This window comes from Canis lupus, chromosome 11 (assembly GCF_048164855.1).
Source record: "Canis lupus baileyi chromosome 11, mCanLup2.hap1, whole genome shotgun sequence".
NCBI lineage: Eukaryota > Metazoa > Chordata > Mammalia > Carnivora > Canidae > Canis > Canis lupus.
The window spans coordinates 64612661-64640658 of NC_132848.1; the positions used below are offsets into that span (position 1 = coordinate 64612661).

The 27998-nt window shown below is 42.8% G+C and overlaps 2 protein-coding genes and 1 long non-coding RNA gene across 12 annotated transcripts in view; 1 reads left to right on the forward strand and 2 right to left on the reverse strand.

Annotated features, from left to right (window-relative positions):
* The window catches only part of LOC140600323 (uncharacterized), a 53024-nt gene extending 51364 nt beyond the window's left edge, over positions 1 to 1660 (reverse strand). For 2 of the 3 annotated variants that reach the window (XM_072768526.1, XM_072768525.1), the window contains exon 1: positions 1020 to 1660. In XM_072768526.1, the coding sequence (XP_072624627.1) occupies positions 1020 to 1087 (68 nt within the window). In that variant the 5' untranslated portion in view covers positions 1088 to 1660. Of the gene's footprint in view, positions 1 to 476; positions 680 to 1019 lie in introns of those variants that run through there. The other variant, XM_072768527.1, reaches the window with a different exon arrangement.
* Positions 1386 to 27990, forward strand: LOC140600325 (uncharacterized). Its single transcript, XR_012003585.1, has 5 exons — positions 1386 to 1486; positions 16734 to 16910; positions 17207 to 17467; positions 22468 to 22667; positions 25923 to 27990. It is a non-coding gene; the product is annotated as an uncharacterized lncRNA (long non-coding RNA).
* The window catches only part of FAM161A (FAM161 centrosomal protein A), a 71155-nt gene continuing 48895 nt past the window's right edge, over positions 5739 to 27998 (reverse strand). For 4 of the 8 annotated variants that reach the window (XM_072768514.1, XM_072768515.1, XM_072768516.1 and 1 more), the window contains 3 exons: positions 18212 to 18270; positions 17180 to 17247; positions 13613 to 14009 (listed from right to left, as the gene is read on the reverse strand). In XM_072768514.1, the coding sequence (XP_072624615.1) occupies positions 13617 to 14009; positions 17180 to 17247; positions 18212 to 18270 (520 nt within the window). In that variant the 3' untranslated portion in view covers positions 13613 to 13616. Of the gene's footprint in view, positions 7078 to 11177; positions 12519 to 12638; positions 12771 to 13612; positions 14010 to 17179; positions 17248 to 18211; positions 18271 to 27998 lie in introns of those variants that run through there. The other 4 variants (XR_012003574.1, XR_012003573.1, XR_012003575.1 and 1 more) reach the window with 4 other exon arrangements.

Sequence of the window (27998 nt, forward strand, 5' to 3'; positions counted from 1 at the left end):
TCCTCAAGCCTGACAATGTTGAAGATTAGCAGGTGGAAAAGTAATAAATACATTTCAAGGGTGGAGTCTGGTAACATCATCTATAATCTTTTAAAAGTGTGCATTCCCTTTGATCTAGTAATTATATCTCCATGAACTTATTGTATGGAAATAATCAGGAATATGTACAGATTTATGTAGGAGAATAATCATCTAGTAGTGTTTTTTTTTAATGAGTATGATTTTTTTTTTAGTTTTTTTTTTAAGGTTTTCTTTCTTTCTTTCTTTATTCATGAGAGACACAGAGAGAGAGGCAGAGACACAGGCAGAGGGAGAAGCAGGCTCCATGCAGGGATCAGGCCCTGGGCCAAAGGCAGATGCTCAACCACTGAGCCACCCATGTGACCCTTTTTAAAAGTTTTTTATTGAAGTTCTAATTAGTTAACATACAGGGTAATACCAGTTTCAGGAGCAGAATTTAATGATTCATCACTTACATATAACACCCGGCACAGGGGCAAATGGGTAGCTCCATCAGTTGGGTGGCAGCTCTTGACTTCCACTCAGGTCATAATCTCAGGGTAGTGGGATCAAGCCCCACATGGGACTTGGTGCTGGGCGCGGAGCCTGCTTGGTATTTTCTCTCTCCCTCTCCTCTCACCCCGCCTGCTGCTCTAAAAATAAATATATATGGTTAACACGCAGGGCTCATCCCAAGTGCTCGCCTCAATGCCCATCCCCCAGCTCCCTCCCCTTTCCCTCCCCCCCTCTCCTATCTTTATGCTTTCTTAACTAAATTCCACGTGTGAGTAATCTCCTATGACCTTTGGTCTACCTCTGACGTATTTCACCTAGCATACTACCCTCCAGCACCCCCCCCCCCCCCCCGCATCATTGCAAATGGCAAGATTCCACTCTTTTTCGGGACACCTAGAATTGTTTGTACACGTGAGAAACTGTAAATACCCTCGAAGACAGTCAAGGAAGGGACTGCTTGAACAAACCCTATCCATACAGCCATTTAAAATGATCCTATTTACCTGGAAAGACAGGAGACACTGGTCTTTAAAAACAAAAAACAAAACAAAACAAAACCCCAGAAAACCATGTGCGTGTGTGAGGTCTCCCAGGTTTACACAGCAGCGTAGTAATTCTTTCTGGCAGCCGGGACTGTGGGTGAGTTCAACTTTCTCTTATAAACGTTTCCGTACTTACTACCAGTTCTGCAAGGAGCAGGCACTTTTTGAAAGCAGTTTTCTTCTCACAATCGTTAAACTACAGGTAAAGTATTACTTTGCGGGAGGGGGGGAGGGGCGGGGAGCGGGGCGGAGGGGCGGGGCCCTGGCCGGGGGCGGGGCTTCCCCCGCAGCACGCAGCCCGGAAACACGTCACGCGGGGCCGCGGGAATTCTGGGTAACGCAGCGAGGCCGCATTACTGCAGGCGTCCTTAGCCGTTTGAGAGGAGACACTAATACCGCTTTCCTTTAACACCACATGTGCTGTGAACGTGAGCTCGGGACGTTGATAACCCGGGGACGTCGGGACGGTGAAAAGGGTTTTTTTGAACGTGAAAAGATGCCTTCCTCGCTTCCCGCGCTTCCCCCACCACACGCGCGCTTACACCCGCTTCGCCTCCCTCGGGAGGGGCTCCGAGGCTGCCCCTGGGCAGAGCGTTGCTACGGGCGACGAGCGAGCGGCGTCCCGCGAAGGGAACGTCGGCGGGCGGGCGGGCGGGCTATTGTATTCGAATGACGCCCTTGGAGCGGGACGGACGCGCGCGGAGCTGGGGGCGTAGAGGCGAGGCGCGCTCTGATTGGCCCGGCTCCTCAGGCCCCGCGCGCGCGTGCGCAAAGGCGTCCCCGCGCGCGCGCCGCTCTGCCTCCCTCCCGCCCTTGCGGGGGCGCCTGGCTGGGACCTGGGCGGAGGGGGTGTGAGTCGTGCTCGGCCTTGCGCGGGGAGCGGGTTGCAGGAGTTCAGCGACGCTGTCTGCCCCCCTCCCCGCCCCAGCACGCGAGGCCGGGACTCCGGGGGAGGAGGGTGGTGCGGCCGCCACCTGCGTAGCCGGGGGTCCCGCTGCACCCAGCAGCACCCAGCAGCACCCAGCTGCACCCAGCAGCCCTGCGAGCTCCTCGCTTGCACGGCCGCAGGGCCTTAGGTGGAGAGGCCCGGGACTCCGTGGGAGCCTGGCGGACCTGACGAAGCTGGTGTTTGCGGTGGACGCTCATAACCGCTGTTTGAATGGTTATCATTGAAAATAAATGGTCTTTGGGTTTGAGGTATCAGGGCATTTAGGTAGAAAGGTTGACAGGAGCTCTTTTAAGGCAGTCTCTCTGCATTGACCTGTAGAAAATCGGTCCCTGATTTGCTACTTTTAAAACAATCCGCAAATCCACAAATAGTGTTGTAACATTCATTCTGTTCTCTTGAGCTGATTATCTTAACTTTATGGTGATTGATTAGTAGCTTTACAGTAAAAGTCGAATGATTCAGTCCTAGAGGTGGACAAGAATCATATAAAGTTTGGGGAAAATAAAACACCTCGGGGAGGCTCGCAGATCAAAGATTTCTGGACCGGGCAAGGCTCGCAGATCAAAGATTTCTGGACCATCTGGTGAATGACGTTAAAAGGGAAAATTAAGAGTTTGCTCATCTACAAAGCTCTTAAGGCTTAAGTAGCTGTTTTAACCACAAATTACATGATTAAGTGATGGCAACGGTATGGTAGATTGTATCGACACATTGACTATTAGAATTTTTAAAAATCTGTGGATAGCAGAGAGCCTTTTGCTATTGCAATGCTGTTATTTTTTTTTTAATTTTTATTTATTTATGATAGTCACAGAGAGAGAAAGAGAGAGAGGCAGAGACACAGGCAGAGGGAGAAGCAGGCCCCATGCACCGGAAGCCCGATGTGGGACTCGATCCCGGGTCTCCAGGATCGCGCCCTGGGCCAAAGGCAGGAGCCAAACGGCTGCGCCACCCAGGGATCCCTGTTATTTTTTTATCCTTGGAATATTAAATGAAAATTTTTATTTCAAAAACTGCAAAAGTTTGAATATAATTACACATTTGAGGAAGAGACACTTAAATCTTAATATTTGAAGGTTTTTAAATATAAAATGTTCAAAAGATAATTAGATATAAACAGGCACATTAGAAAATACAGATAAATCATAAGTTAATACCACTCTCTAGAGGTAACTGCCGTTTATATTTTGCTATCTTTCTGTTGCTCTTTCCTATCATATATTTTACAAATATAGAATCATGAAACAGTAATATACGTAGAGACCAACCTGTGACTTTATCTAAGGCTTATCACTATGAAGGACCTTCCTTTGTTAGATATTTCTGTATTGGGGTTGTTATAATGAGCAAACATTTCTAGTCAGAAAAAAAGATTCAATCCCCTCCCCCCCGCCCCATTATCTGCAGGGCATACATTCAAGATCCCCAGTAGATGCCTGGAACTGGTAATAGTACCAAGCCACATAGATACTATGTTTTTTCCTATGCCTATATAGCTATGATAAAGTTTAATTTATAAATTAGGCACAGCAGGAGATTAATAAGTAATAAAAACAATTATAAGAATATACTATAATAAAAGTTATATGAATGTTGGTCTCTTTCAAAATATTTTATACTGTACTCACCCTTTTGTGAGGATATGAGCTGGTAAAATGCCTATGTGATGAAGTGAAGTGAATGATGGTCGTATTGTGTTGTGGCGTTAGACTATTGACTACATCACAAGAAGGATCACCTGCTTCAGGACTGAGGTTGACCTGCCTTGGTGACTGAAATCTCAAAAAGTGAAACCGTGGCTAAGGGAGGACTACTGTATTGAAAAGAAAGGATATCACTCAAGTATTTTATAACCAAAAAATAGATTTTTTCTTAAAGATTTTATTTATTTATTCATGACAGGTTGAGACACAGGCAGAGGGAGAAGCAGGCTCCGTGCAGGGAGCCCGACACGGGACTCGATCCTCGGTCTCCAGGATCACACTCTGGGCCAAAGGCGGTGCTAAACTGCTGAGCCACTCAGGCTGCCCACACAAAACCAATTTTAAAAGAATTCATAGGGATCCCTGGGTGGCGCAGTGGTTTGGCGCCTGCCTATGGCCCAGGGCGCGATCCTCTAGACTCGGGATCGAATCCCACGTCGGGCTCTCGGTGCATGGAGCCTGCTTCTCCCTCTGCCTATGTCTCTGCCTCTCTCTCTCTCTCTCTCTCTCTCTCTCTCTGTGACTATCATAAATAAATACAAATTTTAAAAAAATTAAAAAAAAAATAAAAGAATTCATAGGGCACCCCGGGTGGCTCAGCGGTTTAGCGCCACCATCAGCCCAGGGTGTGATCCTGGAGACCCGGGATCGAGTCCCGTGTCGGGCTCCCTGCATGGAGCCTGCTTCTCCCTCTGCCTGTGTCTCTGCCTCTCTCTCTGTGTCTTTCATGAATAAATAAAATCTTAAAAAAAAAATTCATAATTTTGAAAACATTCTACAAACTGACTTTTAACTTGAGAGATCAAATACGTGTTTGTCTTATTTCCCTATGAAACCCCACTGAATGGAGAAAATACAAAAACGCACAAGGACTAAGAAAGTAGGAAAGGGACAAAAGAGAATGGGAGAGATATTAGAGTAGGGATGCCCGGGTTGGATCAGTGGTTAAGTGTCTGCCTTCAGCTCAGGGTGTGATCCTGGAGTCCCAGGGTTGAGTCCCACATCGGGCTCCCTGCATGGAGTCTGATTCTCTCTCTCCTATGTCTCTGCCCCTCTCTCTCTCTCTGACTCTGTCTCTGTCTCTCATGAATAAATAAAATTTTTAAAAATAAATCAAAATATTAAAGAGAGAGAGATTGGAGAGTTCTTAGTGGAAGAAGGAAAAAGGATAAATTGTGGGCACTAAGAAAGCTGAATGCAAAGGGGAATGGCAATTAGAAGAACAGTAATTCATAATTCAGAACTCCAGGGAGGCTCCATAAAGGAAAATTCTGTTTCTCGCTCTCAATACTTTTGACACCAGATGTGGGGGGATTATTCCATGTCAATTCTCCAATTTCCAGTGGACACTACTGGATGTCCTACAAATTTAACTTAATTCTGACACTACATACCTGGAGACAGCATCAGATCCCAGAGGCTAAAGACTGTGCACCAGACCACAATTGGCAATAAAAATCCCAGGCCCCAAGCAAAGGCAAGATCATGCTCTTTTCCTTTCTGAGTCTCCCAGAGGCTCTGTCTCTCTCCATCTCTCTCTTTCTCTGTATCTTCAGTAAATTCTGCTTTCACTCCCTGCTGGCTCATGTCTGATTTCCATTCTACCAAGGATCCTCTTTGCTAGACCTGTGGGATCCCCTTTCTGGGTCCTCAGGGCCTGCCTGCCATCATTCAGTCTCAAACTGAATTATAACACCAGCTTTCCTGTTTCTCTAGCTTGCAGACAGTAGAGCGTAGGACTTCTTGTACTCCATGACCACGTGAGCCAATCCCTACAATAAATCTCATCTATCTATATCTATCTATCTATCTATCTATCTATCTATCTATCTATCTATCTATCTATCTATCCTATTGGTTCTGTTTCTCTGGAGAACCCTGACTCAGCCCTCAAGACTACTACACCTCAGATGCCAATTGCAAATCCAGATTGTCACTTGTATTTCCAACTAAATAGCCATACATAAATTGGAGTTCCCATGACTCCCTTTTCTAGTTCAATAATTTGCTAGAATGGTTCACAGAATTCAGGAAAACATTTGTTTATTGATTTGTTATAAAGGATACAATGCAACAAACATATGGAAAGATGCACAGGGCAAAGAAGGGCAGAAGAGGCACAGAGCTTCCGTGCCCTCTATGCACCACCCTCCCAGCACCTCCCTAATGTTCACCAACCCAGAAACTCACCAAATTTCCTTAAGAGTTTTTATAGAGCTTAATCTCTAATACCCCTGTCCCTTTCCTCGAGGTCTTTGGGTAGGGCTGAAAATTCTAACCCTCTACTCACTTGGGTCTTTCTGGTGACCAGTTCCATTCTGAAGCTATCAAGGGGCCCTCCCCCAAAATCACCTCATTAGCATAAACTCAAGTGTACTCAAAAGCTGAGCCTCCTGGGGGGCTAAATCCCTTAAGTGTCTGACGCTTGATTTCAGCTCAGGTCATGATTTCAGGGTGGTGAGATTGAGCCCCATGGTCGGTCAGCTGGCTGGCCGGCCTGCTGGGCTTGGAGCTTGCTTAAGATTCTCTCCCTCCTTCTGCACCCCCTACCCTACCCTTGCACTCTCTTAAAAACAAAAAACAAAACAGAAAAAGTGGAACCTCCTGAATAACAAAAGATACTCCTGTCACTGAGGAAATTCCAAAGGTTTTAGGAGCTCTTTGCCAGGAACAGAAGACAAAGACCCAATACATGCCTTATTATACTACAGACTCAGAAATTACAGTTATGGCATCATGGAAGGGTGTGGAAGGAAAGACCAGAAGACTGAAAATCTGTACAGAGTAGTTAGACTTCTAGATCTAGGTCACCATCCTTAGGGCAGATAACCAAATGTGTAGCTTATCCCTAGAACTGGTAGAGTTTGAACCAGGGGAGCCCCAGATTCAGGCATACTAGGTCAAGCAAAAAACAGATTAAATGAGAAAGTCTATATACTGAATACTGAGACCCACCCCAACCCCTTTCCACTGCTTGCTCTCTGAATCTTCATTCACCTTTTCATCTCTTTGGTACTGGTCAACCCCTTTTTTCTTCATCTTCATGATATAACTTTCTCTCCTTTCTGATTTTTCTTTATTTTCTTCACTCTTATTCTGTTTAACTGTGATTGCTTGAGCTGATGTCCTAGGCTTTCTTCTTTCTAGTTTCTATGAGTTCATCCAAGAGGCTGTTCATACTATGGATTAGGACTCACTCATATCTGCATCTCTAGTGCTAAACTCTGACCAGCCTTCAAGTCTCATATTTTCAGACTTTTACTGAGTCTATTCCTTTTGGATGGCACATGAGTAAAGAAGTAATCCAGTCGGCTTTGCAGTATCCTGTAGAGGCGACTTTTAGGCAACAAGCTTGAGTAATGGAAACCTGAGTAAGGGAAAAGAGCTCACAGTGATCACCAAGCGGAATGCAAACAGGTCCATTAAGCGACTCACCTCAAAATAGCCATAGGCCCTAACTGACCAATTACAAACAGGCACAGTCAATGAAAAGCTAGGTAAGGGTAAGCATTTACAATGCTGGGTAAATGTAAACGTTATATGAGATTAATTCTCAGGTTTCTAATTTTCTAAATGGTAAGCCTAGATTCTTTTAAAAACTACCTAGAATTTGTAGAACAAGAAGAAAATTAAAAGCCTTCCAGGCTCCAGGTTAGTTAACTGTCTCTCTGCTTGTTGTTGATTCAAATTCTCAAGGACAGTTAGAACAATAAATAAATAAATGATAAAAAAAAATTCTCAAGGACAGGATTATGGCAAAATATAAAGGTGTATGGGAAGCCCAGGTGGCTCAGTGGTTTAGCGCCGCCTTCAGCCCATGGCATGATCCTGGAGACCTGGGATCGAGTCCCACATCAGGCTCCTTGCGTGGAGCCTGCTTCTCCCTCTGCCTGTGTCTCTGCCTCTCTCTCTCTCTCTCTCTGTATCTCTCATGAATAAATAAATAAAATATTTTTAAAAATAAATAAATAAGTAAATAAATAGATAAAGGTGTAAAAAGGGATAAACTAAGCACACAAAAAAATGGAAGCAAGGGAGAGATGAGACAGGAAAGTTTGGAGGCAGTAAAGCATTTGTAAAAAAAAATATCAGTCAAGAGAAGCTAATTATTATTAGCTATTAGTAACAAATGCCTCCAAGAGCTCAGGGACTTTCAATTTGTTTTTTACGCATACTGCTTTGGAACACTGATGGTCATGATGGCAGAGAAAAAAAGAGTACATAGTGAGCTACTGGCTCTTAAAAGTTTCTCCTCTAAGTTGGCACATACCCTGTTCACTCATATTTCACTGGTCAAAGGAAATCACAGGACTGCCTGATTTCCACCCGATGGGGATATGATCCCTCCTATGGGAGAGGCACCCCAAAAAGAGCACCAAGTATGAGTCAGGACTGTTCAATCTATACATGAAAACTGCAGTTGTAGATGAGATTACTTAAAATTACATTTAACCTTTCTTTAGCACTAGTGTGGAATACAACTGCTATGGTGTGAATACAAGAGTTAGTCTGTGACAGCCTGTCCTTGGGATATGATCCCAGCAAAAATATCTGTTAAAATACTTTTCTATGAAAGAACAATTTCCCCTCTCTAGAACTTTTGTTTTTCTTTTGGGATACAAAGTTAGCTGGTACCATTTAAGGGTTCAGCTTTATAAATACTAAATGTTTCTAGGGTTATGTTAGTTGAAGCCTGTCCTGGACGTTGTGAGCATGACTCCGTAGCTGTGCAGCAGCCATGTGATTATGGGATAAGGGAGATTCAATTCTACTTATTGATTTATTCTTTTTTTTTTTTAAAGATTTTATTTATTTATTCATGAGAGACACAGAGGGACACAGAGAGAGGCAGAGACACAGGCAGAGGGAAAGCAGGCTCCATGCAGGGAGCCCGATGTGGGACTCGATCCCGGGTCTCCAGGATCACACCTTGGGCTGAAGGTGGTGCCAAACCACTGTGCCACCGGGGCTGCCCCTGATTTATTCTTTAATATGCTACCCAATCAAGTGATTTTATCCCTCTTGTCTCTATAACTGCCAGGCTTACATGAATCTGTGCTCAGTATTTCTTCGGCTAAAGTGGAATTTGAGCCAATGAGATAGAAGAGATTTGTCAAAACAGACAAAAAAACAAACAACAACAAAGATATATATTATATGAGAAATTCATTTCAAATATGATCCATAGATTAAATGCTAAAGAATGAAAAAAGAGATACTTTTAAAACTCCAGTCAAAAGAAACCTGGAACAGCTAGATTGATATCAGACAAAGTAGAGTTCATAGCAAAGAAAATGAGCAGGGATAAAGGTGATTTCATGCAACAGAGGAATCAGTTCATTAAGAGGACATAAGAATTCTAATTGTTTATGCACCTAACCATAGAGTTTCAAAACAGAAAGCAAAATCTGCCAGAGGTGAAAAAGAAATATGCAAATTCACGTTATGCTTGGAGACTTCAGTACTCCTCTTGGTCATAGAGTAGCAAACAGAAAATCAACAACAGGGCACCAGGGTGGCTCAGTGGTTGAGCATCTGCCTTCAGCTCAGGGCGTGATCCCAGGATCCAGGATGGAGTCCCACATAGGGCTCCCTGCAGGGAGTCTGCTTCTCCCTCTGCCTGTGTCTCTGCCTCTCTCTATGTGTGTGTGTCTCATAAATAAATAAATAAAAATTTAAAAAAGTCAACAAGACCGTAGAAGATGCAGATATCATTACCATGGTGCTAAAACCAAAAACATCACAAGAAAAGAAAACTATACATCAGTGTCCCTCAGGAACACAGAAAAACCTTCAACAAAATATTTGAAAACTGAATGCGGTAATATAAAAATAAAAATAGAATAACACATCAAAACCAAGTGGGGTTTATTCTGAGAAAAATTTTTTCAATATTAGATAATTAATATAATAAATTTAACAATCTGCAGAAGAAAAATCACGTGGCTATGTTAATTGATGCAGAAAAATAAATTTGAAACATTAAGCATCATTTCATGATTTAAAAAAAACCTTTCAGCAAACTAGGGATAGAAGGGACTTTCCTCAATATGGTAAAAGCATCGTCAAAAAACCTACAGCTAACATTGTATTTAATGATGAAAGGCTATGTGCTTCTTCCTAAGATCAAGAACAAGTCAAAGCTGTCCATCTCACCTCCTGTTCAAAAACATACCAGAAGTCCTAGCCAGGGGAAGTAAGAAAAAGAAATAACAGGCACACAGGCTGGAAAGGAAGAAATAAAATCTTCCCTATTTGCAGATGACATGATTGTCTACAAGGAATCTACCCCCCCCCCCAAAGAAAATCTAGAACTAGTAAGTAAGTTTAGCAAGATTGCAAGATCAATACACAAAAATCAACTGTATTAAAAAAAAATCAACTATTTCTATATACTAATAATTGTAAGCCAAAAAAATTAAAATATTTATAATTGCTCTAAAAAAACCCCCAAATACGTAAGTATTAATCAAAACAAGGGGTGCCTGGGTAGCTTAGTTCATTGAGCAACTGACTGTTGGTTTGACCTAGGTCATGATGTCAATGTTGTGAGATCAAGCTGCATCAGGCTCTGTGTTCAGTTGGCGTGTCTGCTTGAGATTCTCTCCCTTCCCCTTTCCCTCTGCCTCTCCTATGTGTGTGCTTGTTCTCTCTCTCAAACAAATAAATCTTTTAAAAAAATGATCAAAACATAATCTCATTGCTTTGAAGTAAGAACTATTTTAATTTCTCTGAGTTCCCTTTTGTAAATGATTTTAGGGTCATTGAATTTTTATGTTTTTATATTGTATTGGATTTATATTTTTCATATATAATTTCTCCTGTATCAATAGATTCATCATGTTATTTTAAGGGCAATATTATATTGATGTATTAACATAATATAGAGAGAAGAATGAGCTTTTAAACAAGGCTGAATTAAAATTCCAGTTCCCCAAATACTAACAGTGTGATCAAAGGCAGTTAACCTTTCTCAGCTTTGGTATTTGTAAAATACCAAAATTTCAGGATTGTTAACAGTTAAATAAAGTGATATATGTAAAATATCTGACACATAGTATCTAACAAAATAGCTATTATTAACACCGTAATTTTAACTTTTCTCCTATTTTTAGACATTTAAGATTGTTTCTTGCAGAGTCTTTATGTTGGAGTCCGAGAATTATTACTCCCTTTTCAGGATCTTGATCCTTAGGCTTTTAAATTCCTTATTTTGAAGTTTATCTAGGGTGATTAAGCCTTAAGTAATTGACTTATAAGGACTGATTTGTCAATCAAAATGCCAGTTCATGGGGATCCTTGGGTGGCTTAGCGGTTTGGCGCCTGCCTTTGGCCCAGGGCACGATCCTGGAGTCCTGGGATCGAGTCCCGCGTCGGGCTCCCGGCATGGAGCCTGCTTTTCCCTCTGCCTATGTCTCTGCCTCTCTCTCTCTCTCTCTCTCTCTGTCTATCATGAATAAATTTTAAAAGTTAAAAAAATTTAAAAAATCTTTTAAAAAATGCCAGTTCATTAATAAACTGAGCAATATGTGCATTGGTTGCTTGGAATGCGTTCTCCTTAGTTCTCCTTATTTTGCTGAAAGCACACTTACTGATTCTGCTTTGTGTGTCTCTATTTTTAACATTGTATTGTCCTTTCCCCTTCAGTTTGTATTGGTCATGAGTGATATAACCATGGCCATGAACTGTTCCAGAATCCCACTGCCAGTAGTGCATGTAGGAGGCATGGGACCTGAGGGATGAATACACCCAATAGGCATAGCCTCCAAGGAGGGGCTAGCAGTCTAATAGGAAATCCCAGGAGAATAAGTGAATATGATTCCTATCTAAGGGATGGGGTAGTGTAACAGAAGGGATTTGGGGACAAATTTTAGGTTCAGGAGCAGGCCAAAGACATAGTGACAGGAAGGTCCATCTTGGTGACTTAAGAAGCAGCCAGCTGCTGAAAGACAATGGGGAAAAAAATAAATGTCTGGGAAAAGTATAGGCCATATTTGTAAGGCTGGCTCCAGTCCCAGCAGGGAGCCTAATTTGAAAACCAATAACCAGCACTGAAGATTAGTGGGACAGACTGGCCGCAACTTGAGGGAAAGCGAGGGTCTCATCCATGAATGTGCCCAGGGTCTCAGTTCATTCCCAGAATGGAAAGAACTGTTCTAAATCCCTCCCGCTTGTGCCGAGAGAGAAAGCAGTGTACATCAAGGATCAGCTTGGAGGCGTGGGAGGCGTCAGTCATAAAATAGGCTGTGAACAAGGAAATGGGTCTATAATATGGATAGTATTGTATAGTCAAATTACAGTGTAGAATCAAGTTTCTGAGATTTCTTGTTAAAAATCAGTACCATCTGTATCAGTCAGGATCCAGGAAGCAGATGGCACCGTCAAACTGAGTAATTAAGGAGAGTTTAATAAAGGGGTTATTTATAAAGGCAAGATTTAGGGAAAAAAAGAAAGGATGGTATCATGTCCCAAGTCTAGTAACAGCAGGGAGCAATTTCCACACTTATGCTTGAAAGGGCGAGGAGGAGGGATGGCTGCTGAACCCTTGAGAGTGAACTTCATGGTGAGGACGACCTAACAGGAGCAGTGACTTGGGCAAAGGGAAACGGTCAACCTATGGCAATGCAGCAGGCAGGAAGCCCAAGACATAAACACCCCTTCCTCACTCTCTTACCAGTTTTCTACCTTTACCAGTACCCATCCGCCCTCCCATTCGCTGAACCCAAATAGAAATTGGGAGGCAGGGAGCCCAGTGCTCAGTCCATATAAGTCAGCCTCTCAGGGCACAGATGAGGCTGCAGAATCAATCTGGAAGGAAAAATAGATAAAAATTAATCAAAATGTCACTTCCCAGGCCTAAGTATTTTGGCTCTTTCTTTCTTTTTTTTTTTTTTGCCTCTGTCATCACATGTTGGATTTTAGGCTTACCTTCTTTTGGGCATATGACCTTCTGTCCACTGAAGTCACACCCCTGTGTGGAAGAGTCAAAGTGTAATCACCTCCGAGCTGCTATTTATTCCAATCAAAGCTCCAGCTGTCCCAGAGAAGAAAAGGTGGATCCTACGAGGAGAACAAAGCCTCTAGCTAGTGCTCCTACTCCTTTAAGCAATGGCTGCCAGTAATTTAGTTGAAGGTGTTGGCAGTCCTACAGGCCTGTGAGGGAACAATCATAGCTCTGGAAGCCAGCCCTCCCCCAACTGGAGTAAGTTCGCTTGCTGCAAACCTATTCGAGGGGAGTATCATCACTCAGACAACTAGGTAGAGATTTCATTCAAATTTCTGTCAGAGCAGGGATGCCTGGGGGGCACAACGGTTGAGCATCTACCTTCAGCACAGGCTGTGGTCTCAGGGTCCCAGGGTCCCAGGATCGAGTCCCACATCAGGCTCCCCTTGAGGAGCCTGCTTCTGCCTTTGCCTCTGTGGGTCTCTCATGAACAAATAAATAAAATCATTGAAACAAACAAACAAACAAACAAAAAAACAAAAAAACCCCAAATTTCTGCTGGAGCAAAACTCTCAGGAAATAATTAAAACTGGCCAAGAGGAAGGGATACTCCACTGACCACTTTCTGCTGCTTTTTTGACTTTGACCTTCTTGCTTTTTCACAGGTTTTGTCCCTGGCAAAGTAAGAGACTTTTGTAAGATAAATTTTGGTGTAGAGAGTGGATCTATAATGAACAAGCTGGGGCAGCCCAGGGGGCTCAGCGGTTTAGCGCTGCCTTGGGCCCAGGGCATGATCCTAGAGACCCGAGATCAAGTCCCACGTCAGGCTCCCTGCATGGAGCCTGCTTCTCCCTCTGCCTGTGTCTCTGCCTCTCTCTCTATCTCTCTCTCTCTCTGTGTCTCTCATGAATAAAAATCTTTAAAATAAAAAATATATATATATAATGAACAAGCTGAGTGTGTTACTTGTGGTGTCTAAATGGGGTCCCCCAAACCTGGGGTGACAATCGGGTGGAAGCCAGTAGCACCGCAGGAGGTAAAAGAATTCTCCTGAGGCAGAACAAAGGCAATAGAAGGCTATTGAATACAGTGCCAGAGAGCTGCGGGCAGGACCGGAGGCAGAAGAGGCTGTCTGCACTGAGGTCTAAGGCCAGGGCTGTTTTTAAAGGGGCAAGAAGGAGGTATCCCAAAGTATAGAACTTTCCCTTTTTGGGAGACTGTGCCTGGTAGTAAGTAACCCATTGATCTGTTAGGACCTCTAGATATTTTGAGGTGGGTCTCCTGATGGGCTTGTCTGTATTCAGCCAGGAATCTCTGTGGGCCTTTTCTACGTTCCATTGGTCAAGCCCGCTTGCCTGAAAGTGGGATCAGTATTATTGATACATTATAATTGTCTTCGGCCAATATGTTCTTTTGTTCATATTAAAAACCAACAGTTGTTGTAATTGTGGAGGGAGTAATATGTAGAATAAGTGTAATGTAACTTCTTTTTATGAATAGCCCACGTACACAAAAGGACATACAACTTCTGTAATTCTTTTCCTTTTTCCCGTTTTGTTTGTTCTGATTATACTTATTGGAAAGTAAAAATAAAAGTCAACAGTTGATGTCAAAGGAGAGTTGAAAGAAAACTCTGAGATGATTCTGGTTCCTCCTGAACATGTCGAGTTTTTTTTTAATAAAGTTCTAATAATTTTGATGTACAAAGATTTATATTCCAAAAACAGATTAGAAAAAGATAATCTTCAAGATACAGTATTTCTAGTGATTTTAAGTTCCTGAGTAGGTTTTACAGTGCTTAGGAAAAGAATACATTTCTCAAATCATAAAGGTTTACAGTACTATTTAGTGAGTGAAAATTATTTTTATCTTTTAGTTTCTATACATATATTTTAAACTGTCTCTATTTGATTAGTCCTATTTGGAATCACAATTGTTAGATAGATCATTGCTAGACACTTCTAGACATTGCTAGTCTAGAAGCTGAATGATATCCAGAAGAAATTATTCTATCAAGTGACACTTTCCATGCTGAGCATTTAATTTCTCCCCTTTTCTGCACTGGCAAAGAGGCAAAAGGGTATTTTATCTGCTCATATTAATGTATGATATAAGAAATATTCAAACTTCTTTTTATATATCTCCACATATTAATACAAATCTTTAAAACTAGTAGTAGTTATTATCATTTTTAAAAAGCATTAAATATTATGTCTTTACTTGGGTGATTTTAAATTATAGTTTCCCTACGCAAATATTTAGCACAAATAGCTCCATGGAGATGACAAAATGCAGCTCACACACAATTCAATTCTTTTCTTCTCCACTGTGCGTGATCTGTTTCCATGGAAATTTCATGTTGACCAGGAATTGTAAAAATACTATATGCAAACATATCTCAGAAGCAAACCTTTTTGGGGAATAATCGTGATTTAATTTAAGCCATTCCATTAAAATTGTTCAAATAATAGAAAAGACGACTATTCTTTAGCACAGACCATTCTACAATTTCCCTTAGCTCAATATATTACTCTAATAGAGATTATAGGGCCTTTAATTTGCCTTTTGATTAGAGTAAAATTAAATCTTAATGATTTAGGTAAATTTGTTCATTCAAAAAAGATTAAGGATTTAGTATGAGCCACGTATTGTTGGGGTGCTGAAAGGAATACAAAGACGTATAAACACAATAGTGGTGTGAAATGGAATAACAAGGTGCTCTGGGAGTAGAGAGAAGGAAGGGGTAGAGCAAGGAAATCTTGGGTGAAAAGGCACTTAAACTGGGTCTTTTTTTTTTTTTTTAGATTTTATTTATTCATAAGAGACACAGAGAGGCAGAGACAGACACAGGCAGAGGAAGAAGCAGGCTCCATGCAAGGAGCCCAGTATGGGACTAGATCCTGAGACCACAGGATCATGCCCTGAGCCAAAGGCAGACACTCAACCCCTGAGCCACCCAAGCGTCCCAATAACAAAATTATTAAAAAGGGAACTCTTGAAAGGGCAGGTTTCTTACTCGTTCTTTCTGTTAAATTTGTTTTGGTCTGTATTATACCACTAAGCACTTTGAGTAGGGTTTTTTTTTTTTAAGATTTTATTTATTCATGAGAGACACAGAGAGAGAGAGAGAGAGAGAGAGAGAGAGGCAGAGACACAGGCAGAGGGAGAAGCAGGCTCCATGCAGGGAGCCCAATGTGGGACTGGATCCTGAGACCACAGGATCATGCCTTGAGGCAAAGGCTGATGCTCAACCACTGAGCCACCCAGGCATCCCATTAAACTGGGTCTTGAACAATGAAAACATGAGAAGAGGATCTTTCTAGTGAGGGAAATCATCTGAGCAAAAGCGTGGAGGTAGGAAGCAGAGGTCATGTTTGGAGAATGATGGTGAGAAATCCATCCAGCTGAGGTATAAGGGGAACTGGGGGAGGTGAAATGAAACGCTAGGCTGTGACCAGGTTTTATGGGGCCTTGAATGCCACACCAATTCAGATATTACGCTCAACAGCAGCAGTGTTCAGGGAGGCAATAATTACCTGGATTGTGTGAGACAGTGAGGGAAGGGAACAGATCACTGCTTTGAGAAGCATGGTACTGAACGAAGTAAGGAAGCAACGAAGCAGCTTGAAGAATTAGCAGGCTTAAAAAATGGTTTGAAAGATGTGATGGGTTTAAAATATGTCTACAACTTTTTTGATATTCCTTTCTTTGGGAGGTAGAAACAGTTCTGCTCCTTTGTGGGCTGGATTTGGTGACTCCCTTCTAGTCAATTGAATAAGGCAGATGTGATGGTACGACACTTCTGAGACTAGGTCCTAGAGGCACTGGGGCTGCCCTCTTGCCTTCGCGGGTCACCTGCCCTGGGGGAAGCCAGCTGCCATGCTGTGAGGAAACTCAACACTCAACCTTGGAAGTGGATTCTGCAGCCCCTAGACAAGCTCTGGCTGACATTGTGATTGCAGCCCCATGAGGGACCCAGAGCCAGAAGGACCACCAACTAAGCTGATCTTCTGTTCCTGACCTACAGACACTGTGAGATAAGGGTTGTTTTTAATTTGCTAATTTTTCTTTGTTTTTAGAATTTATTTATTTATCCATGAGAGACACACAGAGAGAGGCAGAGACACAGGCAGAGTGAGAAGCAGGCTCCCTGCGGGGAGCCTGATGTGGGACTTGACTCCAGGATCACAACCTGAGCCAAAGGCAGATGCTCAACCACTGACCACCCAGGTGTCCCTAATTTGCTAAATTTTGAGGTAATTTGTTATGTGATAATAACTGATGGAGGAGGTGAGGGAATAGGGCAGTCTTGACCGTGTTTGGGGGCTGAGAAGAAGAAGCCAACAGAGTCTGAGAGACTGCAGATCCTGCAGGACAGGGAAAATCATGGTTAGGTCAAATTCTGGAGGAAGTTTGTGGGGGAGAGAATCATGAGGAGAGGATGGGGAAGTTATTTTTGGAAAGGGAGGGTGAGGATGGGGAAAAAATTCAAATGGGAGAGATGGAAGGTACAATCAAGCCAGACCTCCTTGATTCCTGTACATGAGGTCAGGTCACCCGCTGAGATGAAGGAGCCTCTGGGACCAGGAGCGCCTGGAGAGTAGGAAAAATTGGAAGAGCGACTGTGAGATACCACATAAAGAATCCGGTAAAGCAAAGAACATCGTTCTCTCCAGCGAAGCTTTGCACCCCAGGAGAGGAGGCTGAGAAAGCAGATGACAGAGTTTACCCAGGATTGAGGACTGACAAGGCAGCCATGGAGGATCAAGTGGGCCAAAGATTCTGAGATGCTGATGTGAGGTGGCCAGACCAGGTACGAGGGCCCGTGAAACTCTGAGGGGGGTTAATAAAGTGAGACCTTAAGAGGGTGGGTCTTCTCCAGCGACTGTCATCTGTACCACTCATTTCACATTTTATTCAAAACCACCTTATGACCGTGGAGCTTCTTGGGTGTGTGCGCCTAGCTGCCCCGGTGAGATCATAGGCTCAGGGCAGTGAATCCGGTTTGTGCATTTTTTGATCCCTTAGCAACTAGCACATTGCTTCATAGGGGCTCACGTATTTGTTGACTCAACGAATAAAATCATCTAGCATTCTGTGTGTTTCCTCCTGAGTTGTTTCTTCCTTCACAATAAGCATCTGATTGAGGCTAAAGATCTACTCCTTTTAGATGGTGGAATGTGTTCCATCCTTGTTTCTCAGAGCCAGGATTTCTGGATGCTTTTAAGAAGCATTATATAATTATAAAAAAGGGGGACAATACCTGGTTGGCTAAAAATAATAAGCCTAATTATGCCTCTGTGAAGCAACCTTGAAATAAACCTTGGATGATTTCGACCTGACAAAATTGGGAATAAAAGTAAAAAAGGTGTAGAGGGAAAAAAAGAGAGAATGAGAGGAGTATTGTCCTGGGAAATTGGGGGAAGCAGAGGCCTCCATTTAGGGGAATCTCACAGAGGCTTGGGTCTGGAGTGAAAGCTCTGAGCAGGACATCTAGTCGACTGAGATGACCAGTACAAATGGCTCCCTAGCCTCAGTGGACCTTACGTATTCTTACCTGGACACTCTTCTTTCGTTGTTTCTCTGGGAACATAGATTTGTTGAAGTCTGACAAATCCGTTAAGAAAAACAATGAAAATAGGCTTTGAAACCCCTGAATAGAGTCACTGATTGCAATGATATATAAGTGGTTCTTCACATTTTTACCACCTATTTTTCTATGCATTTGAAAAAATATTTAATTTATTTACTTGACAGAGAGCGAGTGAGCACAAGCAGGGTGAGCAGGACGGGGAGAAGCAGGATCCCCGATGCAGGACTCTATCCCAGGACCCTGGAATCATGACCTGAGCCGAAGGCAGACACTTTTTTTTTTTTTTTTTTTTTTTATTTATTCATGAGAGACACACAGAGAGAGAGCAAGGCAGAGACACAGGCAGAGGGAGAAGCAGGCTCCATGCAGAAGCCTGATGTGGGACTCGATCCCGGGACTCCAGGATCATGCCCTGGACCAAAGGCAGGCGCTAAACCGCTGAGCCACCCAGGGATCCCCCGAAGGCAGACACTTAACCAACTGAGCCACCCAGGCTCCCTGTCCTAGGTATTATATGGTCACATCCAATCCATCTTTCCTTCAGTTCAGGTTCTTAAATATTAGTTAATGAATTAGTACTTTGAAATATTATATGGTGAGACAGCCAAGAATTTCATTTCAATTTTGACAGTCACAGCCACTACCTTTGTCGATGACTCTGTAATTATTTGAATATTTTATTGCATCTTGTCCTTCTCTTATTAAAATGAAGAGAAATAAAAATGAAAGTGCTGATCCCATTGACAGAAAGTTTAGGTTTCATACACTTAGTACGATTAAGACGAAAATGGAAATCACTCAACTATCTAAAAGGAACAGAACTTAGGGGTGCCTGAGTGGCTCAGTCAGTTAAGCATCTGCCTTCAGCTCAGGTCACGATTCCAAGGTCCTAGGATTGAGCCCCATATCATCGGGCTCCCTGCTCAGCAGGGAACCTCCTTCTCCCTCTCCTTCTGCCTGCAGCTCTGCCTGCTTGTGCTCTGTCAAATAAATAAATGAATAAAATCTTAAAAAAAAAAAAAAGGGAACAGAACTTAACTATAATCGGGGTGCCTGGCTGGCTTAGTCAGTAGAGCATGCGACTCTTGATCTTGGCGTTATGCGTTCCAGCCCCACATTGGGTGTAGAGCTCACCTTTAAAAAAATTTAAAAAGAAATCTAAAAAAAAAAAAAAAAGAAATTAGGGGCACCCCTGGCTGGTTGTCAGTAGAACATGCAACACTTAACCTCGGGGGTGTGAGTTTGAGCCCCACGTTGGGTGAAGAGATTACTTAAAAATAAAATATTGAAAAAAAATAATTTAGGGATGCCTGGTGGTTCAGCGGTTTGACGCATGCCCTTTGGCCCAGGGTGTGATCCTGGGGTCACGGGATCGAGTCCCACGTCGGGCTCCCTGCATGGAGCCTACTTCTCCTTCTGCCTGTGTCTCTGCCTCTCTGTGTGTGTCTCACGAATAAATAAATAAAATATTTAAAAAAAAAATAATAATTTAGCTATAATTGAATGCTCATAGTAAAAGAAAAGAAAGCAACCAAAGCACATATATCAAGGGCTAGGCCTAAATTACTGAAAATTGTGTCAGAAACCAAAGGTAATTAGACACTTTCTAGTAACTTTTAGGTCTTAGATCATGTTAGTTCTACTTTCAGCCAACGATATTTGAGGACACATTGTTAGAAAGAAGGGAACCTCCTCTATTGCTTTGTGCTCTGGGAGGTTGCCTGGAGCTGCCACAGAGGCTAAGGTGAGGGCCAAGCAGGCAGATACAGGCCTCCCACCCTGGGATCAGCTTCCACCAAAACAAAGCTCCTTTTCTGCTTTACATTCTGGATTCTGAAAAGGATTTCTTTCAAAGAAAGAGTTCCCACAGGACACGCGTCTGAAAATCACAGCCTTAGCCGGATACAGTATTTATACAAGAATGTTTAGTGGTTCCAACCTTTGGAGGGACAATTTGGCAATACCTGTTAAAGTCCAAACAGTTATACTGTTGAACTCAGGAATTTTACCAACAATTGATCTTATATAAATAATCATTCAAGAGCACAAAGATATATATACACAGGATATTTATTGCAACATTGCCTATAATAGCAAAAGATTGAAAACGTGAATATCTATAAATATGGAATTGGTTAGCATAATGCTATTCAGCTATTGGGATACTACACAGTCTTTTATTTTATTTTTTTAAATTCTTATTTATTTATGATAGTCACACAGAGAGAGAGAGAGAGAGAGAGAGAGGCAGAGACACAGGCAGAGGGAGAAGCAGGCTCCATGCAGGGAGCCCGACGTGGGATTCGATTCCGGGTCTCCAGGATCGCGCTCTGGGCCAAAGGCAGGCGCTAAACCACTGCGCCACCCAGGGATCCCTACACAGTCTTTTAAAAGAATAACATGGAAAGTTATCCACGATATACTGGTAAGTGGAAAAAGTGTTATAAAACAGTATGGGGGATCCCTGGGTGGCGCAGCGGTTTGGCGCCTGCCTTTGGCCCAGGGCGCGATCCTGGAGACCCGGGATCGAATCCCACATCGGGCTCCCGGTGCATGGAGCCTGCTTCTCCCTCTGCCTGTGTCTCTGCCTCTCTCTCTCTCTCTCTCTCTGTGTGTGTGACTATCATAAATAAATAAAAATTAAAAAAAAAACAGTATGATTCCATTTGGGTGTTTGGTTTTATTTTGTTTTTAAGATTTCATTTATTTATTCACAAGAATAACGGAGAGAGAGGCGGAGACACAGGCAGAGGGAGAAGCAGGCTCCTCACAGGGAGCCCAATGTGGGACTCCACCCCGGGACTCTGGGATCACGACCTGGGCCCAAGGCAGACACTCCACCACTGAGCCACCCAGGCGTCCCTGATTCCATTTTTTGTAAGTCAAAAACTAAGTCAATAAATAAAAAACATTGCCTTAACCTATGCTAATAGATAGCTGTTACCTTACTTCTTAAAATTAATACTAAAATTTATAGGTTTGTTTTCTAGTCTATATTAGATAGTATGATCTTTTTCTATTTAAGTAAATAATCTTTATTCAACTTTGTAGCTGCATTAGGGCTTTCTGTAATTGCTCTGTCTGCAAGTCTAATTTCTTATTCTGAAAAAGTGATCAATTAAACTTACAATATGAAGGGTTTAGATAGTGAGAAAAAATAACTTGTAAAAGTTTTGTGTGTAATTTTACATGTTAAGGTAATCAGCAGTGACTTATGGGATCTAGTCACAAGGTGTGACAAGAGGATAAGTTGAGCCCTCAAGCCCTCACAAACACAATGTCTTTACCATGTTCAAGAGAATAATCACTTTTGCACGCTGGTGCAATCGGTATTCTCATAACGTAACCTTTGAGAGATAGTCTCTCTTCATTTTTCAGTCATTAGTTGGATAGGCCAAAGAGACAAGATTTTTCTTTTTTTTTAAAGATTTTATTTATTTATTCATGATAGTCACACAGAGAGGCAGAGACATAGGCAGAGGGAGAAGCAGGCTCCATGCACCGGGAGCCCGATGTGGGATTCCATCCCGGGTCTCCAGGATCGCGCCCTGGGCCAAAGGCAGGCGCCAAACCGCTGCGCCACCCAGGGATCCCAGACAAGATTTTTCTTATACAAACATATCACAAAGAGCTGTAAAATCACAACACTTAATGTTGAATGTTTGTAAGGTCTTTCACACTTTTCTTTTGAAGCATGGAAGACTAAAAAAAAGGATGTCACAGTGGAGGACTTCCTTTCCTACAGTTGATCTCAACTTTTCAGTACCTCCAACAAGTCCACAAAAAAAGGGATGTTCAGCAAACTGAATGTTTCCAGTGTCTTTCTGGGACAGAAAATGTCAGGGTAAATTTTACAAATCTGTTAAACCCATAGTGTCAGAGAAGAACAGGGAAATAAAAATTAAAGATTTCTTGGGGCGCCTGGGTGGCTCTGTGTTGAACGTCTGCCTTGGTCTCAAGGTGTGATCCTGGGGTCCAGGATCGAGTCCCATGTCAGGCTCCCTGCATGGAGCCTGCTTCTCCCTCCGCCTATATCTCTGGCTCTCTCTCTGTGTCTCTCATGAATAAATAAAATCTTAAAAAAAAAATTCAAGATTTCTTAAATCTCACAACAAATCCTAATGGCACTTTATAAGATCTTTAAAGACATTCCACTAGGAAAGAGATCATGGTTTTACTTGCCTCCTTCTAATTAGAAAGATTCCTGTCTTATTCTACAGATTGTTGATCCCTGGAGAGATTACAACTGTGGACCACATAAGGAATGCTCATCACCTGGAAGGCAACTTAAAGCGTATGTTGTCATCAACAGGGCTGAGGCAAAGTCAGTGTCAGACAAAGGAACAAGCTTTACTGAATAAGTTGTGAGCCAAGAGTCTGCAAGAGAAGGCCCCGGGGTGCTCTGTTGGACGTGTTACAAGTGAGCATTCCAGGGAAGGGACATCCTCTCTTCTGCTCTCCCCACGACCAGAGCTGTGAACATTCTTGTCAGTGGGGTCCACACAGACTGGTATCAGGCTGTCAGGGTTTAGATGTCAACCGTCAGGAGTTATCTGAGAGAACCAGCTGCCTGTATCTTGACTCCTTGGGTGTCTGTGGGAGGTCACAGCCCCTCCTTCTGGGAGGGGAAAAAATACCATTCCATGGGAGTTTGGAAGAAGTAGGGAAGGGAGGTTGTTGGTCAAAGCTGGGTCATTGTACAGGAAACCCAGAATGATCTCCTGGGGTTATCTGCAGACTAGTCACCACTGGCATTGGTTAGTAGCATCATCTTTCTGTATACAAGGCCAGAAAATTTAGGATTCCGTTTTTATAAGAATTCTGAGATGCGTGCTTCTGCCACAATTATTTGCAATCCGGGGACCTTATGTAGGCTTCCCATTTTATACCAATTTAAGCAAAATTTAAATATTTTAACGGTTGGCATTTAGTTGAGAATTTTAAATATTCAGTGCCCTTCTGGGTTTAGCTGTGAATGGGCCTCTCTGGAGCTTTGTCACTTACATGTCGCCACCTGCTGGACAAGACAAGTGCAATTGAACTTAGTGGAAATCCTACTTGGCCTCAAAGGCGTAGCCCCTCACTGCCCCAGGGGAAGGCAGGGAATGTGTGAGGTCGGACTCCGGGAGGAGTAGGTTCTCCGACCTCTCCATTCCTGAGAATGTCCTGCAACCTGCATCCATCCCTTTGCCTCAAGGGAATGGGAGGTGTTGGGGTGGGCCCCAAGATGAGCGGAGGAAACAGCAGGTAAACTCACCTACTGGATCCGAGAGCCAAGAGAAGTGCCAGTGGTAAGATCAGTGGCTGCTTAGATACCTATGGTTCTGGGGATCAGAGCAGCTGTGATAGGTCTCTACCCCGGAGGCAGGGCAGGTTTACTTATTTAGGCTTTGCGTCAGATGGCTGCGGAATAAAAAATTACAGAAAGCTCTTGTCAATTCCGTCCTTTATTGATATAAAATTAGGCTGATGAGCAAGAGGTTTGGAAGCTCCTTCACCACAGGCCACTAAAGTTTTTCATGGTTCCACGGAAGTATGTAACTTGTTTGTTTGAAGAATGTTACTAGGAGAAATTATTTTTTCAAATCTGCCAACTTCCTCGCTAAGCTCCAATTCAGGTAACTGCACTGTCCCCTGGACCTTCCTCACCCCATCCTGACAGACCTCTGCTTCCAGTCTCGCCAACCTCCACTCCCCTGTCTCCCCCTGCAGTTAGGATGACCACTGTGACACACAGACCTCAGCCTACCACTGCCTTCTTTAAAATCCACCAGTGGTAGGGGTGCCCGGCTGGCTCAGGTGGTAGCACATGGGACTCTTGATGTTGGGTATATGAGTTCGAGCCCCTTATTGGGTAGAGTGATTAAAAATATTTAGGGGCACCTGAGTGGCTCAGTGGTTGGCTCAGTGCGTGATCCCGGGGTCCCGAGATCAAGTCCTGCATTGGGCTCACTGCATGGAGCCTACTTCTCCCTCTGCCCCTCTGTGTGTCTCTCCTGAATAAATAAAAAATAAATAAGTAAATAAATAAATCTATCTTTAAAAACAATAAATATTTAAACAAAATTAAATTGAATAAATTAAATCCTTCAATGGTTTTTGAAGTCCAGGTTCTTTAATAAGCTTAGGGGCCACTGAGGAGTTGGCCTCCTCTCTTCTTTTAACTGCCCTGTCACTCGCACATCTAGCCACGTTAAAACCACCTCATTTCCCAAGCCCTGTCCTTTCTCTTACTTCTGGGCCTACACACACCAGTCTCCATGAGCAACTGGCTTTTACCCACTTCCTTTCACAAGAGGTGCTTGGGCTCCTGGGCCTCTGCTCCATCCTGCCACCCCCGCCAGCCCCAGCAGAGTGCCATCACGCTCTGTGAGAAACCGTGTCCTTGTCACCGTCCCCTTTACACTGCAGGCTCCCCGAGGGCAGAACTGGATCTTGCTGACTTTGCCTAGTACCGTCTCTGGCACATAATAGGTGTTCAAAAAAATAAATGTTCCATGAATAAATAAAATAGCATATTTGAAAAAATTTTAATACCCAAGCAAAATACGTATACTCTCAATTTTATGGTCCTAAACAGATCAAAGTCTTTAAAATTAGGTTTTTAGATAGGGAAATGCAATTTACCCTCACAATTTTATTTTGAAAAATACTAATGCAAAAAATAAAATTAAAATGTTCCTCTGAATCATTATAAATGAAATAAGACTCACAAGAGTCATTCAAATCTTTTTTGTTGTTGTTAAACCTTTCTCGATAGACTATATTACTGAATAATGAGACTTTTTTATAAGAGCAAAATACTATTATGAAAAACAAGTGACTTTACACATTGATTGAATTTGACCATATTTAAATAAATCCCACTAACTAAGACTATTCTTTCCCACCAAAGAAGCAGTGAAAATACTTTGAATGAAGTTGTAGGGGAAAAAAGTTGTAGAATACTTTTTTTTTTCTTTTAAGAAGCCAAAAGGCTTGGCAAGTATGACTTCTGGGCTTCCAAATCAAATTCCAGAGAGACTTAATTGCATCAAAATGGCCTTTGTTAATGATGCCTGCTTGTCCTTCCTCCTGGGGGTTCCCAAACACACTGAAGGCTGGGGCCTCTAGTTCTGCCTGTGAAGCTGCACACTGCTTTGCTCATTGGGATTTGGCAAGTGCCCTAAGGCCACAGCCTGCTTTTGCGACTCCAAGTGGTAAACAGTAAGGATTTCACATTCTGTCTGCAAATCATGATGAGATCTCACGGTACACGGTATAAAACAATTTGTTCTCAAATATTGCTTTGCCACCTCCACTTTCATTAACTTAATTTTGTGGGAGTTTCTTGATGGAAGACAATCAAACACGTTTATGAGTGAGTCACAAATACTATTACACTGATTCTTTGGAAAACATAATTCTATTGTTAATATGAAAATAAAGAGTCATCACCTTTCTTAGTTTTCTGGATAGAAACATGTTTCCTAAGGAGAGGAAAAGACAAAAGCAAGAAAGGAAAAGGTAGGTCCTAATATTCTCCTAAAAGGGACTTCCCTCCAGCTACTAGAACATTAATTAGTGCAATAGGCTGAAGGACGGCCCCCAAAGACATTGGGCCTTTTCCCTGCAACCTGCAAATATTACCTGATTGGGGGGAAAGAGACTTAGCAAATGTGATTTTTTTTTTCAGGTGGGGACATTATCTCGGATTAACTGGTGGGCCCCAGATGCTGTCATGTACCTCCTTACAAGAGGAAGGCAGGCAGATTTGACGTAGACACAGAGGAAGAGGTGATGTGAAGACAGAAGCAGCGACCAGAATGATACCATCACAAGCAAGGAAGGCCAGAGGCCACCAGAAGTTGGAGGAGGCAAGGAATGGAGTCTATCTACTTTAGAGCCCATAGAGGGGGAAGGCCCAGCGGACACCTCGATTTGGGCCAGTGATCCTGATTTCCTACTCCTGGCCTCCAGAGCTGTGAGAAAATACCTTTTTGTTGTTTTAAGCCCCCCAGTTTGTGGTAATCTGTTACACAGCCGCAGGGCACTAATACAACTACAGTCTCATTAATGTGTGTTCTAATGAGCTTCTGGGGCAAAATGTTTATTTTAATGGATTTTGAATACAGTCCTGAGGATTTGTCCAACACATTTTTCTCAAATACTTCCTATGTATCACTAGAATATGAGCTCCATGTGGTAGAGAGTTTCCAGTTTTGTTCACTGCTATAGACTCGGCCTCTAGAAGATGCTCAGTAGGGGCACGTGGGTGGCTCAGCGGTTGAGCGTTTGCCTTCGGCTCAGGGTGTGATCCTGGGGTCCCGGGCTTGAGGCCCGCATCAGGCTCCCTTTGGGGAGCTTGCTTCTCCATCTGCCTGTGTCTCTGGCTCTATCTCTCATGAATAAATAAAATCTTTAAAAAAATAGAAGATGCTCAGTAAAGGTTTTTGAGTGATATTTGTTAGCCACCCCTCTAGGCCCTAGGGTATAGCAGTGGGCAAAACCGATGAGGTCTCTGCACTTACAGAACTTCCATTCTAGTGGAGGAAAGATAATGAACAAATAAATATATGACATAATGCCTAGTAATGATAAATGCTATGTGGGAAAAGCAGAATAAGCGGTAGAGAGAGACTGGAATTGTAAGGTGGTGCCATTTTAGATATGGGAGTTAGGAAGGCTTCTCAGAGGAGGTGCCATTTCAACAATGGTCTGAATGAGGTGAGAAAGCAAGTCTGGTGACTGTCTGAGGAAAAAAGTGTTCTAGGCAGAGGGAAAGACATGCGTAAAGATCCTGTGGTGGGAAAGGGCTTGGTCTATAAGAGGAATTGGAGGAACAGCAAAGAAGCCAGTGTGGCTGTGGCAGTGGAAATTAGATCAGAGAGATGAGCAGGGTAGGAGTCAGGTCAGAAGGGACATTTATGGTTAAGACTTGGCTGAAATAGGAGGGGGAAAATGTATCAACTTTCTACAAAGAATTTACTTATTTATTTTTAAACATTTTATTTCTTTATTTGACAGAGAGAGAGAGAGATAGGGTGTGTGTGTGGTGGGGGAAGCAGGCTTCCCAGCTAAGCAAGGAGCCCCATGCGGGGCTCAATCCCAGGACCTCATCAGAATCATGACCTGAGCCGAAGGCAGACCCTCAACCAACAGAGCCACTCAGGCACCGCTCTACAAAGAATTTTTAAGTGATCCCAGATTTTCTGAACTTCATCTAGTTAAAAGAAACAAGAAGGTTTTACACATCTACCTTTTTCCTCAATCTTCTTCTTCTGGGCTCTAGGTTTTTAGTATGCTGTTCAGTTTTACAGATGGTTGGAGAGTTTGGTTCTTTCTTCTGGTAGGAGTAGAGCCTGGACTTACAGAGGCTGGTAGTGGGGTTGTCTTTAAATGAATAAGTACTGTTGTTCATCATGACACATTAAAGATGCCTGAAAGGTTCTGCTCAGCCCATGCTTGCTCACTTTGTTTAGAGATTATTCAGGGAGACAGGAACCAGAAAAGACTTGCTCTGTGGGGTAATTTGTTTCCAGAATTCATTGTGAATAGAACATATGGTTACTTGCAAAGGTGTGAAATGACTTCCCTTATATAGAAAACACTACTACGCACAAGAATTTTCTCTGTGGCCAGGCCACTCATGTCATAATATTATTTCCATTATTCAGCACATTTTTAAAGATGTCCTAATGGTACGATTTTTTTTTAATCTACCCAGACTACTAATGACAGTCCTGTAAGGGTTGTCATCTGTTTCTAAGAA